The sequence below is a fragment of the Leucoraja erinacea genome, chromosome 22 (assembly GCF_028641065.1).
Source record: "Leucoraja erinacea ecotype New England chromosome 22, Leri_hhj_1, whole genome shotgun sequence".
NCBI classification, from domain to species: domain Eukaryota; kingdom Metazoa; phylum Chordata; class Chondrichthyes; order Rajiformes; family Rajidae; genus Leucoraja; species Leucoraja erinaceus.
In genome coordinates this window covers 36,253,212-36,272,347 of record NC_073398.1, presented here as the reverse complement: position 1 = coordinate 36,272,347, position 19,136 = coordinate 36,253,212, and the positions used below count along the sequence as shown (strand labels likewise).

Below are 19,136 nucleotides of genomic sequence, written 5' to 3'. Positions count from 1 at the left end.
TATCTGTGGAGAACCATTGTTGAACATCTCCCCTGGAGACACTCGGTGAGCTGAGCTCATGCACACACGCACACACTCACACACACGCGCGCAGTCGGTCGGTTCAGTGTGCGACCCGTTTAGCACCAAAAGTTGCAGCCGACAACATTACGTTGCCACTGTCTCCACCTTTCATTTCAACTCGAGCTGCAAACACAACATCTCTGCTGTTTTTCTAAAGAGAGCTCTCCCCAAAGCACAAGAGTGCGGCGATTTTTGTTATAAGGAAACAAAAAAGCAAATACAAAAATAGAATTTTCCAATGAAGAAAATGGAGTCGTCTTTCATGTCAAAAACTGTTGGTAGAAACAAACTTCCATGGGAGATCTAGTGATCTGTTCTAGCTGTACGTTTAACCCGATATCCTGAGACTTGCAGACAAGATTTAAGAAAGCAAAAGGCCTAGTCTTGTCAACGTTAAAAATCCCTCTTCTTAAAACGTGAAGAGGTATTGCTGTTGGAAGAAGTCATTGTGTCTCAAATCAGCTGCTCGCAACAAGCCCTCCAGTTGTCGGGCTGCGGTGAGATACAACAAGCTCTGCACTCAGCGCACGACACGATATCGCCAGCAATGCTCGAATTTTAAAACAGTTTGTGAATATTTCCTGAAAGACACAACAGAAGGTGTGGCGGTCGTCTGATACTGATCATTGAAGCAAGCTGGCTGAAGATTAAGAATTACATTTGCGGTTCTAATCTTAATTGGGTGTGTTTAATTGTTCCGCTCACACTGTGGGGGCAAAATCCTTCCTCTCGAGTACCTGAGAGGTCAAAACGCGAGCCTTGTTATTGCCTGGAGATTAAGGGGTGGTGTGAATTATTTGACTCTAATCCTTAGGCAAACGCACACCTTTGTCCGTTAACGATGCGTCTTGAGATTTGGCGGCCAGTGTTACCTGCACAATCTCACCTGGAGAGGACAGAATGCTGCCCTGACAGGTGACCCGCAGGTTCCACACAGCGGCTGACTTCTCGATTCATCACACCTGGACATTCGCCTCCAGAGAGTAAAAATCTAAACGGTCTTCGAAGACTCGAAAGGCAGAAGGACGTGGTCACAACCTGAACCAGTGACATCAGAGAATGTTCAGCTGAAACAGGTCACATTTCACGGGGGGCGGGGGGGGGGGGGGGGGGGGGGGGGGGGGGGGGGGGGGGGGGGCACACACAAAGCTGCCCCCCACCAAGTCTGCCCAACCCAGGTCACGGAACAATTAGCAATTATCCAAATCCAAAGCAAACAATTAAAAAGGGGAAACTTTTCTTCCCCGAGAGGAAACCTCCTCACAGGAGCTGCCTTCAGTCCAGGGGCCAAGTGGAGGGGTCACCTTCTGACAGAGGTCCCCCTCTCACCAACGCCTCCAATCTCTGGGCCTCTGGAGAACACACTCCCGCTGGTCCAACACCAAGCATGGCTTCCTATCCTCGGTGTGGCGGGTTAGTTCATGTAGCCTCTGCACGAGACTGAGCCGCACTTGCATTCCATCCTGCGCTGCTTCTTACTCGGCCCGTTGGTCTCTGATGCCTCGGTGATCGACACATCGCCCGAGCCTACACAAAAGATTAAATACAACGTTTAGTGTGTAAGAAGGAACTGCAAGTGCTGGTTTAAACCGAAGATGGACACAAAATTGCTGGAGTAACTCAGCGGGACAGGCAGCATCTCTGGAGAGAAGGAATGGGTGACGTCTGAGGTCGAGACCTTTCTTCAGGCTAACATTGCTTCTTCATTGACGTAGAGACAACAACCTGGCTGCTCAACACCCGGCTTGAGATCTAACTATTCCTTTGGTTTATGTTTCATTCACAAGAAGAAGGCTAACAACGGCCTGTTTCCTTCATCTTCGTTACTTTTTTGCATATCTTTCGTTCATTTGTTCTATATCTCTCTACATCACCAACTATATCTCTCGTTTCCCTTTCCCCCGACTCTCAGTAAGAAGAAGGGCCTCGACCCTAAACGTCACCCATTCATTCTCTCCAGAGATGCTGCCTGTCCCGCTGAGTTACTCCAGCTTTTTGTGTCTACCTTCGGCCCACCGAGTCCACGCCGACCAACGATCCCCGCACACTAACACTCGAGACAATTTACATTTATCCCAAGACAATTAACCTGCAAACCTGCACACGTCTTTAGGAGTGTGGGAGGAAACCGGAGCACCCGGAGAAAACCCACGCGGTCCGGACTCACCCTTCATCTGGTAGTCAAATGTCAGCTCTTCACCAATCTTGATGGAGCGCGTGGAGAACAGGGCGATCCTCGGTAAACGTGTGTCCAAACTATCGATAAAAACATTGTAAACCTGAAGGTTGGGATCACACTGTGGAAAAGAAAAACAAATTGGAATCCAACTCCGAAAATTAGCGCCAGACCCTTCTCCACAAACATAAAACAAATCATATTAAATAAGTTATGGGAAGGAACCAGCCCACACCGACCAACATGTCCCTGGGATGTCAGGACTGTCTTATGAAGAAAGACTGGATAGACTTGGTTTATACTCTCTAGAATTTAGGAGATTGAGAGGGGATCTTATAGAAACTTACAAAATTCTTGAGGGGTTGGACAGGCTAGATGCAGGAAGATTGCTCCCAATGTTGGGGAAGTCCAGGACAAGGGGTCACAGCTTAAGGATCAGGGGGGAAATCCTTTAAAACCGAGATGAGAAGAACTTTTTTCACACAGAGAGTGGTGAATCTCTGGAACTCTCTGCCACAGAGGGTAGTTGAGGCCAGTTCATTGGCTATATTTAAGAGGGAGTTAGATGTGGCCCTTGTGGCTAAGGGGATCAGAGGGTATGGAGAGAAGGCAGGTACGGGATGCTGAGTTGGATGCTCAGCCATGATCATATTGAATGGCGGTGCAGGCTCGAAGGGCCGAATGGCCTCTACTCCTGCACCTATTGTCTATGTTTCTATGTCCCATCTACACTCACACCGCCTGCCTGTGTATGGCCCATATCCCTCCCAACCTGTCCTATACATGGACCTGCCCAAATGGAACAGCAGATGCTGCTTCTTCTTGCGTATGGCATGCACAGCCTAAAGTTGTAAGACAACTTGTTCTGTTTGTGCACGCCAGGTTGATTGCATTCGTCGAAACAGGGCGGACCACGTGAAGGTTGCAATCTCCCACCCCAGTGCTGGTTTAGACACAAAGTGTTGGAGTAACTCAGCGGGTCATGCATCATCTCTGGAGAAAAAGAATGGTTGACGTTTAAAGAAGTCTGAAGAAGGGTCCTGACCCGAAACGTCACCCATTCTTTCTCCCCAGAAATGATGCCTGACCCGCTGAGTTACTCCAGCATTTTACATCAAACTTCAGATTAAATAAGGTTTGATGCAATTGCAGTTTCAACAGTAGTGTTTCATTGTCATAACTACCGACAATAGAGCAAAAATACTCTCACCCAGCAGCAGTCTGTAAACACAGTCGACGCAGATAATATACTGGCAACCAAACATTCAAATTATGAATCAGAAAACTGGTGCAGAAAAGCTGTAGTCGGTATTGCAGCCACAGACCCGGTCCATAGACGATCACAGTCGCTGAGGTCAGTGTTGTGCAGAGTTCAAGAGCCTGATGGTTGTTGGGGAGAAGCTGTTCTTGAACCTGGAGGTCACGGTTTTCAGGCTCCTGTACCTTCTTCCCCATGGTGGCAGCGAGATGAGAGTGTGGCCAGGATGGTGTGGGTCTCTGATGCTGCTGGCTGCCTTATTGAGGCAGTGACTCCTGTAGATCCCTTCGATGGTGGGGAGGTCAGTACTGTGATGATGGACCGGGCAGTGTCAGGACAGAACCATCAAAGTGGGGAGGAGTCAAACTTTGATGAGAAGAACTTTTTTCACACAGAAAGTGGTGAATCTCTAGAACTCTCTGCCACAGAGGGTAGTCGAGGCCAGTTCATTGGCTATATTTAAGAGGGAGTTAGATGTGGCCCTTGTGGCTAAGGGGATCAGGGGGTATGGAGAGAAGGCAGGTACGGGATACTGAGTTGGATGATCAGCCATGATCATATTGAATGGCGGTGCAGGCTCGAAGGGCCGAATGGCCTACTCCTGCACCTAATTTCTATGTTTCTATGTTTCTATTCCGTATATCAGTGAATATTCTATCGAACCTCTACGCATGTACACTAGAGAGAGCAGACTGACTGGTTGCATCACGGCCTGGTTCAGCAACTCAAACGCTCAGGAATGAAGGAGAGTGGTGGACACTGCCCGGTACAAACTCCATACAGACAGCACCCGTAGTCAGAATCGAACCAGGTCCCTGGTGCTGTGAGGCAGCAGCTCTAACGCTGCACCACCGTGCCGCCCACTATAATGGTGTTGTACCAAGTAGAGGGGAGAGATTTAGAGCAGGACATTCAAGGTGGTTAGCGTGGACAAGTAGCTTTTCGCTGTACCTCGGTGTACCTTATAAAGGACCCCACACATCTCCATCATGGACTGTTCACTCTGCTGCCCTCGGGTAAAAGATAAGGAGCAGAACGGCCCGGTTTTGCAACAGCTTCTTCCCACGAGCCATCAGAGTCTTGAATGCCTTGTAATGGGCAGCCACCATTATTTATTTTATCTTTTTATCCATTTTATCCTTCTGTTTATTTTTGTGTTGCACGGGGAGCCAATTGCAACGGAATTTCGTTTAGAATTGCACGTATCGATGTATTTCTCAATGACAATAAAGTTTTGATTGATTGATTGGTGACAATAAACCAAACCGTAACAGTAACACTTACACTGTGATTGACAAAGTGCGATATATTTCCAAACCGCGCGGCATCCACCGTATATTCGTCCTCCACGTAGTCCAGGTCGAACAGGTAGGTGATGCCCTTACTGTCGTAGAATCGTCCGCGGCGTTCCGCCTCCTCACTGGTGATCACCTTCCAACAGAGACGGGGAACAGTCACACAAAGCCAAACGTACCGACACAGACACAGACACAGAGTGCTGGAGTAACTCAGCGGGTCAGGCAGCATCTGTGGAGAACATGGATAGGTGACGTTTCACAGAGTGCTGGAGTAACTCAGCGGGTCAGGCAGCATCTGTGGAGACATGGATAGGTGACTTTTCAGACTTCTTCAGACCATCTTCGGGTCTAAAGAAATATCACCCATCCTTTTACTCTAGAGATGCTGCCTGACCCGCTGAGTTACTCCAGCACTTCCCCTGTGACCCGTCACCTATCCTGTTCTCCACAGATGCTGCTGATCCGCTGAGTTACTCCAGCAGCTATCTATGAGCCAGGAAATAGGCAACGTTTGCCTGAAACCCTTCTGGAAATGACGTTTCGGGCCAGCACTCTTGTCGGAAACGTCACTATTACTCCTGTGAAAGAGCTCCATAGATGCTGCTGCCTGACCCGCTGAGTTACTCCAGCACTCTGTGAAACGTCACCTATCCTGTTCTCCACAGATGCTGCCTGACCCGCTGAGTTACTCCAGCACTCTGGCACCTATCCATGTTCTCCACAGGCTGCCTGAAATAGGAAATAGGCAACGTTTCGGGCCGAAACCCTTCCGGGTTTCGGCCCGAAACGTTGCCTATTTCCTTCGCTCCGTAGATGCTGCTGCACCCGCTGAGTTACTCCAGCACTCTGTGAAACGTCACCTATCCATGTTCTCCACAGATGCTGCCTGACCCGCTGAGTTACTCCAGCACTCTGTGAAACGTCACCTATCCATGTTCTCCACAGATGCTGCCTGACCCGCTGAGTTTACTCCAGCATTCTGTGAAACATCACCTATCCATGTTCTCCACAGATGCTGCCTGACCCGCTGAGTTACTCCAGCATTCTGTGAAACGTCACCTATCCATGTTCTCCACAGATGCTGCCTGACCCGCTGAGTTATGGTGCAGCAGCATCTATGGAGCGAAGGAAATAGGCAACGTTTCGGGCCGAAACCCTTCTGGAAATAGGCAACGTTTCGGGCCGAAACCCGGAAGGGTTTCGTCCCGAAACGTTGCCTATTTCCTTCGCTCCATAGATGCTGCTGCAACCGCTGAGTTACTCCAGCACTCTGTGAAACGTCACCTATCCATGTTCTCCACAGATGCTGCCTGACCCGCTGAGTCTTGTCTTTTAAATAAAATATTGGTCCTGTGAGGTTGTGCAGTGGGTGGAACTGCTGCCTCACAGCGCCCGAGACCCGGGTTCGATCCTGATTTCAGATGTTGTCTGTGTCTGTGTGGAGTTTGCACGTTCTCCCTGTGACCGCATGTGTTTCCTCCGGGCGCTCCGGTTTCCTCCCACATCCCAAAGACGCGCAGGTTTGTAGGCTAGTCGGCCCTCTGTAAATTGTCCCTAGTGTGTGTAGTGTACAGGGCCTGTTCTGCGTTGTATTTCTAAACTGGAAGGTGCCGTGTTTCCTGAGTCTTGTTGAAGGCTCACAGAGAGCGTTCCTTCAAACTCCAGACACGAGCCTTGGAGCAACAGAATGGACGGGCTCTGGAGTGAGTCAAAAAGCAGGCCGTGGCATTTTAGACAGGCACGTGGACATGGAGGGATATGGATCACGTGCAGGCAGAGGACAGTTTAACTTGGCATCGTGTACAGCATGGACATTGTGGGCCGAAGGGCCTGTTCCTGTGCTGGACTGTTCTACGTTCTATGAGAGATGGGATATAACTGTTGAGAGGTATAGATCGGGTAGATGCACAGAGTCTCTTGCCCAGAGTAGGGGAATCGAGGGCCAGAGGACATTGGTTTTAAGGTGAAGGGGGAAAGGATTTAATAGGAATCTGAGGGGTAACTTTTCCACACAGAGGGTGGTGGGTGTATGGAATGAGCTGCCAGAGGAGGTAGTTGAGGCTGGGACTATTCCAACGTTTAAGAAACAGTTGTACAGGTAGGACAGATTTGGAAGGATATGGGCCAAACGCAGGCAGGTGGGACGAGTGCAGATGGGACACGTTGGTCGGTGTTGTCAAGTTGGGCCGAAGGGCCTGTTTCCATGCTGTATCACTCTGTGACTCTATCCTCTGTATTCTCAAGGCCAGAGTACACTGGCTTTACACACTGGCAAGAGGTACATTAATAAGAGGGGTCACCGCTGAGGGGAATATTCACTTACTGATGTCTAAATGCAGGGGAACTTTGAGCAATAGACAATAGACAATAGGTGCAGGAGTAGGCCATTCGGCCCTTCGAGCCAGCACCGCCATTCAATATGATCATCCCCATGGCAGATGAAGTTTAATGTGGATAAGTGTGAGGTAGCAAAACAGGAAGGAAGATTACTATCCAAATGGTGTCAAGTTGGGAAAAGGGGAAGTACAACGGGATCTGGGGGGTCCTTGTTCATCAGTCTATGAAAGTAAGCATGCAGGTACAGCAGGCAGTGAGGAAAGCCAATGGCAGTTCTATTCTCTGTGATTCTATCAATAAAGTTCGATCGAATTCTCTGGAGTTTAGCAGGATGAGAGGGGATCTTATTGAAACATATGATTATTAAGGGTTTGGACCCGCTATAGGCTGGAAACATGTTCCCAATGTTGGGGGAGTCCAGAACCAGGGGCCATAATGCAAGAATAAGAGGTAAGCCATTTAGAACGGAGACGAGGAAACACTTTTTCTCACAGAGAGTGGTGAGTCTGTGGAATTTTCTGCCTCAGAGGGTGGTGGAGGCAGGTTGTCTGGATACTTTCAAGAGAGAGTTAGATGGGGCTCTTAAAGATAGCGGAGTCAGGGGATATGGGGAGAAGGCAGGAACGGGGTACTGATTGGGGATGATCAGCCATGATCACATTGAATGGCGGTGCTGGTTCGAAGGGCCGAATGGCCTACTCTGGTTGTGACACGACGTATCGTAAGCTAAGACGTACCTCTCCCACGTATTCCATGACGAACCGATTCTTCTTGATTTTCTGCAGGGTCTTGATGCCCCAGCCTCTGCCGTTGGAGGTGCGGAAGATGCAGAGATCATAGAGAGTTCCTTGCTGCACCACACGGTTTGGACACAGCGGGCCACAGCGGCAGCACGAGTTACACTCGAAGATTGGCTTCCCCGGAGCGATCCTCAGCTTGCGCTCGGCGTTGTAGGCAAACTTTGCCCCTGCCTCCTCTGGGCAACACTTCTCCACCAGACAGTCCGAGCACTCGCACCCGACCAGCGGTTCCCGGCTGAGGTTAATCCCACGTGACGGCAAGTACTGGTTGATGTAGTGGAAGTCCAGGGGCGGAGGCTCAAAGTCCACCTCGTTCTCCACCAAGATCTTCCCCTGGTGGGTCTTCTTCCTGTTCAGTTGCTCCTCCCAGCATTTCAGGGCCAGCCTGTGCATGGACTTCCTCACCACGTACTCAGTGAAGGCCATGCCATGGTCCCGGACCCGGCAGTTGTTCAGCTTCAACTTCCTGGCCGCCTTCACCTGCTGATGGAACACCCTCTGGTCTTCCTGGAACTGCTTGATCAGCCCGAGGCAGTGGAGGTGCCTCCGAGGTTCCCAGGTGTTGGTGCTTTCCGGCCATCCCTTCCACTTCACCAGGTAGTACTCCGTACCCTGTACAACACACACACAAGCAAACACCTCTTAGCGTAAAGAAGACACACGCCACATGCTGGAGTCACTCAGCGGGACAGGCAGCATCTCTGGAGAGAAGGAACGGGTGACGTTTCGGGTCGAGACTTGTTTATGTGAGATTTCGAATAGAAAAAAATCACATGTGGTTATAACACGAAGCTGGGGGGCAGTGTGAGCTGTGACGAGGATGCTAGGAGGCTGCAAGGTGACTTGGATCGGCTGGGTGAGTGGGCAAATGCATGGCAGATGCAGTATAATGTGGATAAACGTAGAAACATAGAAATTAGGTGCAGGAGTAGAGGCCATTCGGCCCTTCGAGCCTGCACCGCCATTCAATATGATCATGGCTGATCATCCAACTCAGTATCCTGTACCTGCCTTCTCTCCATACCCCCTGATCCCCTTAGCCACAAGGGCCACATCTAACTCCCTCTTAAATATAGCCAATGAGGTTATGTGAGGTTATCCATTTTGGTGGCAAAAACAGGAAAGTAGACTATTACCTAAATGGTGGCCGATTGGGAAAGGGGGAGATGCAACAAGACCTGGGTGTCATGGTACACCAGTCATTGAAAGTAGGCATGCAGGTGCAGCAGGCAGTGAAGAAAGCAAATGGTATGTTAGCATTCACAGCAAAAGGATTTGAGTATAGGAGCAGGGAGGTTCTCCTGCAGTTGTACAGGGTCTTGGTGAGACCACACCTGGAGTATTGCAAACAGTTTTGGTCTCCAAATCTGAGGAAAGACACTCTTGCCATAGAGGGAGTACAGAGAAGGTTCACCAGACTGATTCCTGGGATGTCAGGACTTTCATATGGCGAAAGACTGGATAGACTTGGTTTATACTCGCTAGAATTTTGAAGATTGAGGGGGGATCTTATAGAAACTTACAAGATTCATAAGGGGTTGGACAGGCTAGATGCAGGAAGATTGTTCCCGATGTTGGGGAAGTCCAGGACAAGGGGTCACAGCTTAAGGATAAAGGGGAGATCCTTTAGGACCGAGATGAGAAAAACATTTTTCACACAGAGAGTGGTGAATCTCTGGAACTCCCTGTCACAGAAGGTAGTTGAGGCCAGTTCATTGGCTATATTTAAGAGGGAGTTACATGTGGCCCTTGTGGCTAAAGGGATCAGGGGGTATGGAGAGAAGGCAGGTACAGGATACTGAGTTGGATGATCAGCCATGATCGTATTGAATGGCGGTGCAGGCTCGAAGGGCCGAAAGGCCTCCTCCTGCACCTATTTTCTATGTTTCTAAGTGCACATTGTCAGATTTTATTAAAGGGTATTGTTTTACATTTTGGCTTCAGAGAAAGAGGGGTGGGGGGGGGGGGGGGGGGGGGGGGGGGGGGGGGGGGGGGGGTATCTGTAGAAGTTAACTAATATTGGAGAATTTACCATTCATACCAATGGTCGGCGTGGACTCGATGGGCCGAAGGGCCTGTTTCCACCCTATATCTCGAAACTAATTAAACAAAGGTGTCACGGTGGCGCTGTGGGTAGAACTGCTGCCTCACAGCGCCAGAGACCCGGGTTCCATCCTGACTACGGGTGCTGTCTGTACGGAGTTTGCATGTTCTCCCCGTGACCTGCGTGGGTTTTCTCCGGGTGCTCCGGTTTCCTCCCACACTCCAAAGACGTACGTGTGTGCAGGTTAAATGTAAATTGTCCATGGTGGGTGTAGGATAGTGTTAGTGTGCGGAGATCGCTGGCCGGCACGGACTCGGTGGGCCGAAGGGCCTCTGTGTATCTCTAAACTAAACTGAACTAGAGACAGACACAAAATGCTGGAGTAACTCAGCAGGATAGGCAGCATCTCTGGAGAGAAGGGATGGGTGACGTTTCGGGTCGAGACCCTGCTTCAGACTCCACACAAAGTGCTGGAGTAAGCCGGAATTAGTTAGTGCGGGTGTCAGGGGTTATGGCAAGAAGGCAGGAGAATGGAGTTAGGAGGGAGAGATAGATCAGCCATCAGTGAATGGCGGAGTAGATTGATGGGCCGAATGGTCTAATTCTAATTCTACTGCATTTGGCAAGCGCCTACCTTCTCCTTCTTGAATCCACACAGATATTCGACCTCGTACTCCGTCAGCTCGCCCCGCCCGATGCCAAGCGCCGCGCAGGTCAGTTCCCCCGTCCGGCACAGCTCCTGTAGGATCTCCAACGATGCCAGGCATGGCACGCACCACACTGCACACACACACACACACACGCAAGGGGCAGCAAGACCAGGGCATTAGTGGGGAGCGGGCAGGGGGAGGGTCCGTAACGTCTAGCAGCACAAGTACGCCAATACGCCCACCATTGTATAGGTACGTTACAAAACTTACCTTCAGCGGCGGGCGCTGCGGTTCTGCCACTGGCCGTGTGCGTGACTTTGGTGCCTTTGAGGGGGGGGGAGGGGGTTTAAAATGCAGTTTACTTCTGCCTGACCGAGATATATTTTCTCGGGCTACTACCTGATGCTGAAAAATCGTTCCGACTTCCGTTCTCGGAAGTTTAAAAACAAAATCGCGGGACAATTTCATCGCTGGAGTAAAATAAAAAAGCGACTTCTAACGCCGTCAACGCATACAACAGGACGGATCTCACGTAGGGGACAAAACAAAAGATAAGTCGTCTATTTTACATATAAACTTGCCTCTCAGGATGAATTTAATCCAAATTTCATTGGCTTTTTGGCTCCATACGAACCAACAGTATTTTTCCTGCCAATATGGGATTTAAATTCACCACAACCGCAACGTTACAATCGATCTCGTTCCACAAAATCCCACACGCAAGATGATTTAAATGGCCATTAATTTACGGGAATTAAACAATTCCTTCTATTTGGCCTATAAATTAATGTCAATGAGATTTAAAAATCATGTTATATTGTAAATTCTTGTGTGAATGTTACTTGGACACTTGGGCTATTTAAAATGTTAATCTTTTCTTAAGAAATGGATAGATGTTTAGATCTAATAATTGAATTTTGTAATTAGCTACAATTGGGTAACTAACTAATTATATGCTTTAATTTGCAGGTCATCCAAGTAAGATTGTTTCATATTTGTTTCAGAATGCTTCAATCTATAATAACTGAAAATTTCTTTCAGTTCTCTTAATTTTTAAGAAGGTTATGGGCTTTTGACTGTCCTCGATCACAGCTTTTTCGTTAAGTCAATGGAAAATCAATAGGGAACAAGATGCTAATTTCCGACTTTGAAAATGGCCATAACTTTTTTAATACTGAAGATATGAAAGTGAATTAGGTGTCAAATTAAACTTCTTGTTGATGCTTTATCTGATGGGATAAATTGCAGACTTGATTTTTTAAATCTCAAAATTTTGTAACATTGCTACATTGTAATAGCAGGAGTAGGCCATTCGGCCCTTGATCTCGGTATATATCTCGGTATATTCAATGTGATCATGGCTGATCATCCCCAATCAGTACCCCGTTCCTGCCTTCTCATGTGTTGTCTTTCCATTGACTGGTTAGCACGCAACAAAGAAGATTTTCACTGTACCTCGGTACACGAGACAATAAACTAAACGTAAACAACTGCCTGAGCCGCTGAGTTGCTCCAACATTTTTTGTCTTTCTCTTCTATTTAGTCGCTGGCATGGAAGTCGGCAGCTGGACTGGTCTTGGACAATAACGATCACCAGAAAACCTACGCCGGCAGCAGGCGGAGTGATGCTTCGCCCCGGCCTGTCCTTACACACGGTGGAGCAGCGGGTAGAGCTGCTGCCTCACAGTGTCAGAGACCCCACTTACATCCTGACCTTGGGTACTGTGTGTGTGTGTGTGTGTCTGTGTGTGTCTGTGTGTGTGTGCAGTGTGTGTGTGTGTGTGTCTCTGTGTGTGAGTGCGAGTGTGTGTGTGTGTGTGTGTCTGTGTTTGTGTGTGTGTGTGTGTCTGTGCGTGTGTGTGTGTCTGTGTGTTCGTGTGTGTGTGTGTGTGTGTGTGTGTGTGTGTCTGTGCGTCTCTGGGTGTGTGAGTGCGAGTGTGTGTGTGTGTGTGCGTATGAGTGTGCATGTGTGTGTGAGGTGTGTGTGTGTGTGTGCGTGCGTGTGCGTATGTATGTGTGTGTGTGTGTATGTGTGTGTGTGTGTGTATATGTGTGTGTGCGTGTATGTGTGTGTGTGTGTGTGTGTGTGTGTGTGTGTGTGTGTGTGTGTGTGTGTGTGCGTGCGTGTGTGTGTGTGTGTGTATGTGTGTGTGCGTGCGTGTGCGTGTGTGTGCGTGCGTGTGTGTGTGTGTGTGTGTGTGTATGTGTGTGTGTGTGTGTATATGTGTGTGTGCGTGTATGTGCGTGTGTGTGTATGTGTGTGTGTGTGTGTGCGTGCGTGCGTGTGTGTGTGTGTGTATAATGTGTGTGTGCGTGTGCGTGCGTGTATGTGCGTGCGTGTGTGTATGTATGTATCTGGCCGCCATTGCTGTCCGGTCCCCAGCTCGCCGCGACCACTGAAAACCAATGTAGAATCACTACCTGGAGCTGGAGTAACTCCCTGAAGTAACTATTGCTTCAGGGACCAAGAGTTACTCCAAATATATTCCAAATGGAATTTAAACTGGAGTGGACCCTCCACCACCAAACTCCAAACTCTGAAAAATAACAGCCTGTTGCACTTTATCTGTTTATTTATTGTGTGTATATATATGGTCTATGGTATATAGACACACTGAACTGTTATCTCCTGTTCTGTATTATGTTTACATATTGTGTTGTGCTGCAGCAAGCAAGAATGTCATTGTCCTATCTGGGACACATGACAATAAAACTCCCTTGACTCTTGACTTGGACTTGAACAAAAAATGGTTCTTGGGAAAAAAGAGGTACCTTAAATTTAGTTGCATCTGGTTGGGTAACTATGGTAGGGTGAAGACTATTCCATGCTTTAATTGTGCGGGGAAACCCCATGGAGCAGCCAGCAACTCTGTATAGAAGAAATTGGGTGACGTTTCGGGTAGAGATCCTTCTTTAGACTCCCTCTGGTTTTAGTGTTTTTAGTTTAATTTATGCATGGAAACAGGCCCTTCAGCCCATCGAGTCCACGCTGACCACTGACCACCCGTACACTAGTTCTATCCCACACTTAACGACGTAAGTCAAGAGTGTTTTATTCTCTCACGTCCCAGTTAGAACAATGAAACCCGTACTTGCAGCGGCACAACAGAATATGTAAACATAGTACTCTGTAAAGTTATAAACGAGAAAACAAAACGGTGTATATTTATATATGAATATATATCTATCCATGTAACAAGTCTCATCTTGACCACTTCCTGTCTGCGTTATATATTCAATTTAGAAAAAACGCTACCATATATCACTATGATTTTTGCCCATCTTACTCATAGTCCTCCATTGCTGAGGCAGCCCGGAGATTTTTCTGATCGACGAAAAAAAAAGGTTATGAATGTTTAAAAAAATCTTGAGTTGATTGGCCCTCTCGCCTCTCAACCACCGTGGTGAAGGTAACGCCCCTTCCGCGCGGGGGGGGGGGGGGGGGGGGGGGGGGGGGGGGGGGGCAGGACTATGAAACCCCGGATGCCTGGACGTGAGTCAGTCACTCTGGAAGATCACGAGGGAGAGGCCACAACTGTGATTCTAAGCTGTGAAGCAACTGCACTGTGAGTCTGCAATGTACTTGTAATAAATGATTTGTTTGTCCTTAATGACAATGCAATGAGTTGTTTGGCCTGCCCTGTGCTTGAGACCGCAATGCAAAATGGAAATGACAATGAAATGAAATACCGCTGGGGTGTAAACTACCCAAGCGAAATATGAGGAGCTGTTCCTCCAATTTGCGGTGGGACTCACTCTGACCATGGAGGAGGCCCAGGACTTAAAGGTCGGATTCGGAATGGGAGGGGGAGTTGAAGTGTTGAGCCGCTGGGAGATCAGGTTGGTTATTGCGGACCGAGCGGAGGTGTTGGGTGAAGCGATCGCCAAGCCTGCGCTTGGTCTCACCGAGGTTGATCATACGCTGAATAATCCAACCACATTTTTGTTTGGAAGTGGAAAGAAATAATAGAAATTGCATTCATTGCAACGTGTAAAAAGAGTTGAGATACTGTATTGTAATTTTGCTGCATGTCATTGTGGTATATATCATGTCCTGATTGGTGAATATGTTTAGTTTGTGACTTTATTTGAAGCAGAAATAATATGTGAATGTTTCATTGACCATAATTCCGACTGGTCACTACGCACTTTGTCCGAGCACATTATCGCACGTGTCATGCAAACCGTCTTAAATCACCACCTAAACTGTCATTTGGCAACTTAAAAAGCTGCGTAGGTTGCCCTGTGGCAACGAGCAGGCACAACTGGTTTATCAGTAAATGAGTCAGCAAAGTTAAAATCGTTCCTTAGTGCATGGATAGATGTGTGAAGACATGAAACTGTTTGGAAACATAGAAACATAGACAATAGGTGCAGGAGTAGGCCATTCGGCCCTTCAAGCCAGCACTGCCATTCAACATGATCATGGCTGACCATCCAACTCAGTATCCTGTACCTACCTTCTCTCCATACCCCCTGATCCCTTTAGCCACAAGGGCCACACCTAACTCCCTGTTAAATATAGCAAATGAACTGTGGCCTCAACTACCTTCTGTGGCAGAGTATTCCAGAGATTCACCACTCTCTGTGTGAAAAATGTTTTTCTCATCTCGGTCCTAAAAGATTTCCCTCTTATCCTTAAACTGTGACCCCTTGTTCTGGACTTCCCCAACATCGGGAACAATCTTCCTGCATCTAGCCTGTCCAAACCCTTAAGAATTTTGTACGTTTCTATAAGATCCACCCCTCAGTCTTCTAAATTCTAGCGAGTACAAGCCGAGTCTATCCGGTCTTTCTTCATATGAAAGTCCTGACATCCCAGGAAAGGCCTGCACACGTCCCATTAATGTTGGTAAGCTTGCTTAAGGGCCTGTCCCACTTGGCAATTCTTTTCGGCGACTGCCAGCATTATTGACTGACATATCGGGTCGCCCAAAAATTAGCGGCGTAGTAAGGCGTAACACGACGTGATGACATATCCACGTGCGGTGTTTTTTCAAGCGTCACAACATTTTTTTTGTCGCCGCTGGATTTTGAAACGTTCAAAATCTTTTGGCGACACTGATATGACGCTGGCAGTCACCGAACAAAACGGCAAGTGGGACGGGCCCTTTAGTCTTATGGTTTAGTTTAATTTAATTATGCAGCGTGGAAACAGGCCCTTTGGTCCACCGAGTCCGTGCCGACCAACAATCACCCCGTACTCTAGTTATAGAGTCATAGATTGAGTTGAGTTTATTGTCCCGTGTACCGAGGTACAGTGAAAAGCTTCTTTGTTGCGTGCTAACCAGTCAGTGGAAAGACAATACATGATTACAATCGAGCCGTCCACAGTGTACAGATACAGGATAAAGGGAATAAGGTGAATAAAAATGAGTGCAAAATAAAACAGTAAAGATAGTCCGAGGGTAGATAGTATTTCAGGACTGCACTGTAGTTGTGATAGGATGGTTCAGTCGGATAATCCCACAGCATGGAAACAGGCCCTTCGGCCCAACTTGCCCACACCGGCCAACATGTCCCATCTACACTAATCCCACCTGTCTGCGTTTGGCCCATATCCGTCTGATCCTTTCATAGAGTTCTATCCCACACACACTAGGGGCAATCTACAGAAGCCAATTAACCTACAAACCTGCACGTCTTTGGAGTGTGGGAGGAAACCGGAGCACCCGGAGAAAACCCACGCAGGTCACGGGGAGAACGTGCAAACTCCGTACAGACAGCGCCCGTAGTCAGGATGGAACCCGGGTCTCTGGCGCTGTGAGGCAGCAGCTCTACCCGCTGCGCCACCGTCAATGGCCAAGCAGTACCACTCATTCATCAGCACACATGCAGATAGGCCCGGATAGAGTGGATGTGGAGAGGATGTCCACTGTGGGAGAGTCTAGGACCAGAGGGCACAGCCTCAGAATTAAAGGACGTACCTTTACGAAGGAGATGAGGAGGAATTTCTTCACTGGTGAATCTGTGGAATTCTTTGCCACAGACGGCTGTGGAGGCCACAAGTCAGTAGATATTTTTAAGGCAGAGATAGATAGATTCTTGATTAGTGCGGGTGTCAGGGGTTATGGGGAGAAGGCAGGAGAATGAGGAGAGATAGATCAGCCATTATTGAATGACGGAGTAGGCTCGATGGGCCGAATGGCCTAACTCTGCTCCTATAACTTATATACATGACGTACGGCTCTCCGTGTTTAAGAAGGAACTGCAGATGCTGGAAAATCGAAGTGCTGGAGTAACTCAGCGGGTGCAGCAGCATCTATGGAGCGAAGGAAATAGGCAACGTTTCGGGCCGAAACCCTTCTGGAAATAGGCAACGTTTCGGGCCAAAACCCTTCTGGAAATAGGCAACGTTTCGGGCCGAAATCCTTCTGGAAATAGGCAACGTTTCGGGCCAAAACCCTTCTGAAATAGGCAACGTTTCGGGCCGAAATCCTTCTGGAAATAGGCAACGTTTCGGGCCAAAACCCTTCTGGAAATAGGCAACGTTTCGGGCCGAAATCCTTCTGGAAATAGGCAACGTTTCGGGCCGAAAACCTTCTGGAAATAGGCAACGTTTCGGGCCGAAATCCTTCTGGAAATAGGCAGGGGATGAGGGTTTCGGCCCGAAACGTTGCCTATTTCCTTCGCTCCATAGATGCTGCTGCACCCGCTGAGTTTCTCCAGCATTTTTGTCTACGTACAGCTCTCCGCCATGCTGCTGCACTCTCAGGGAAACAAGCCATGTGCTCTGACACACTTCTGTAGCGGTGACTTGTATTCACGGCCACAGCCCTTCCATCACCACACAGGCCAGGAAGTTCAGTGGAAGTCTAACTATGGGTGGGGGTGGAGGATAAAAATCTCCCGCACTCGCCACCCAGCCCAAGAGCCGTCAACTCTCACCCAAAGTGAAACTAAAGTCAGTTAACAGACACCAAATGCTGGAGTAACTCAGCGGGACAGGCAGCATCTCTGGAGAGAAGAAATGTCTGTCTCGACCCGAAACGTCACCCACAGATGCTGCCTGTCCCGCTGAGTTACTCCAGCATTTTGTGTCTACCTTCAATCTAAACCAGCATCTGCAGTTCCTTCCAACACATAAAGTTGCAGTTTAGTGCAGTTCAGAGATACAGAGCGCGGAAACAGGCCATTCGGCCCACCGAGTTCGTGCCGACCAGCGATCCCCGCACACTAACACTATCCTACACACACTAGGGGACAATTTACAATTTTTACTAAAGCCAATTAACTTACAAACCTGCACGTCTTTGGAGTGTGGGAGGAAACCGGAGCACCCGGAGAAAACCCACGCAGGTCACGGGGAGAACGTGCAAACTCCGTACAGACAGCACCCGTAGTCAGGATGGAACCCGGGTCTCTGGCGCTAACTGTGCCGCAGTTGATCAGTACATCACCCCCACCGACACAAGGGAGCAGATGAAGCCAGTGGCTACCATTCACCAGGGAGTTAAGCCACCACAGGCCTGGAGATAGACACAAAATGCTGGAGTAACTCAGTGGGACAGGCAGCATCTCTGGAGAGAAGGAATGGGTGACGTTTCGGGTCGAGACCCTTCTTGAGACTGCCTTGGAGGACAGATACTGAATGCATTTAAACAAAAAGCTGTGTGGGAAGTTACTGCTGCATCTGTCTATCTTAAACAAAAAGATTGTGTGGGCAAGGGGGTAGTTTGGGGCAGGAACTGCACAGAGTGGCGACTAACAGCTGCTGGAGAGGTTGATAAACCAGCATGAGACTCTGGATTCCTACAGCATGCAGGGGCCAGGGCGCCAGTGGAAGGTCGCTGGACCCAGTGCAAGAGTCCAGAGGCCCAGTGCAATGATCCTGCCAGCCAGTGCGGTGATCCCACGTGCAGTGTGTGAGTCTGAGACCCAGTGCAAGAGTCCCAGACGCCAGAGCAAAGGTCCTAGGTGCCAGCGTGTCCTTGGGATCCAGTGCAAATGTCCCTGGACCCAGTGCAGACGTCCAGGGACCCAGTGCAGAGAGTCCTGGACGCCTGTTGCAAGAGTCCCGGGGAATCTATGCACTGGATCCGGGAGCCAGTGCAGATCCCGGGCGCCAGTGCAGGTCCCGGGCGCCAGTGCAGGTCCCGGGCGCCAGTGCAGGGCCTCAGTGCAAGGTTTGCCGCCGCCCCGCACACAAATACTCACTTCCTCGGGCTTCAGCCATCTTGCGCCTTCATTCAAACATGGGGGCGCGTTAAAGACGCTGCATTAAAATGTTAAACTCCTCCCCCGGCCTCGACACTGGGACAGGGGGCCGGGACAAAGAGAAGGAGGGAGGGAGGGGGGAGAGAGAGAGAGAGAGGCTGCCCACTGCCTGCACACCCTGCAAACTGCAGCCTTCACCCCTCTCTCTGCAAACTCCCCCTCTCTCTGCAAACTCTCCCCTCTCTCTGCAAACTCCCCCTCTCTCTGCAAACTCCCCCTCTCTCTGCAAACTCCCCCCCCCCTCTCTCTGCAAACTCCCCCTCTCTCTGCAAACTCTCCCCTCTCTCTGCAAA

At 49.1% G+C, this 19,136-nt stretch overlaps 1 protein-coding gene across 1 annotated transcript; it reads right to left on the bottom strand.

Annotated features, from left to right (window-relative positions):
- Positions 1–1,205: 1,205 nt before the first annotated feature.
- LOC129707975 (histone-lysine N-methyltransferase SUV39H2-like) lies at positions 1,206–18,934 on the bottom strand. The gene is made up of 6 exons (XM_055653498.1): positions 18,784–18,934; positions 10,611–10,756; positions 7,870–8,544; positions 4,782–4,928; positions 2,231–2,360; positions 1,206–1,590 (listed from the first exon to the last, which is right to left on the bottom strand). Exons 1-6 carry the CDS (start codon positions 18,800–18,802, stop codon positions 1,478–1,480), a joined length of 1,230 nt encoding a protein of 409 aa, XP_055509473.1. The 5' UTR covers positions 18,803–18,934; the 3' UTR covers positions 1,206–1,477.
- Positions 18,935–19,136: the final 202 nt, after the last annotated feature.

Bases quoted from the DNA above. Each gene is read 5' to 3' on its own strand.
- LOC129707975 (XM_055653498.1), bottom strand. The intron at 8,545-10,610 runs GTAGGCGCTTGC...TGTGTTGTACAG, and splicing joins GTGGATTCAAGAAGGAGAAG to GGTACGGAGTACTACCTGGT. The intron at 4,929-7,869 runs GTACGTCTTAGC...CTCTGTTGGAAG, and splicing joins TCATGGAATACGTGGGAGAG to GTGATCACCAGTGAGGAGGC.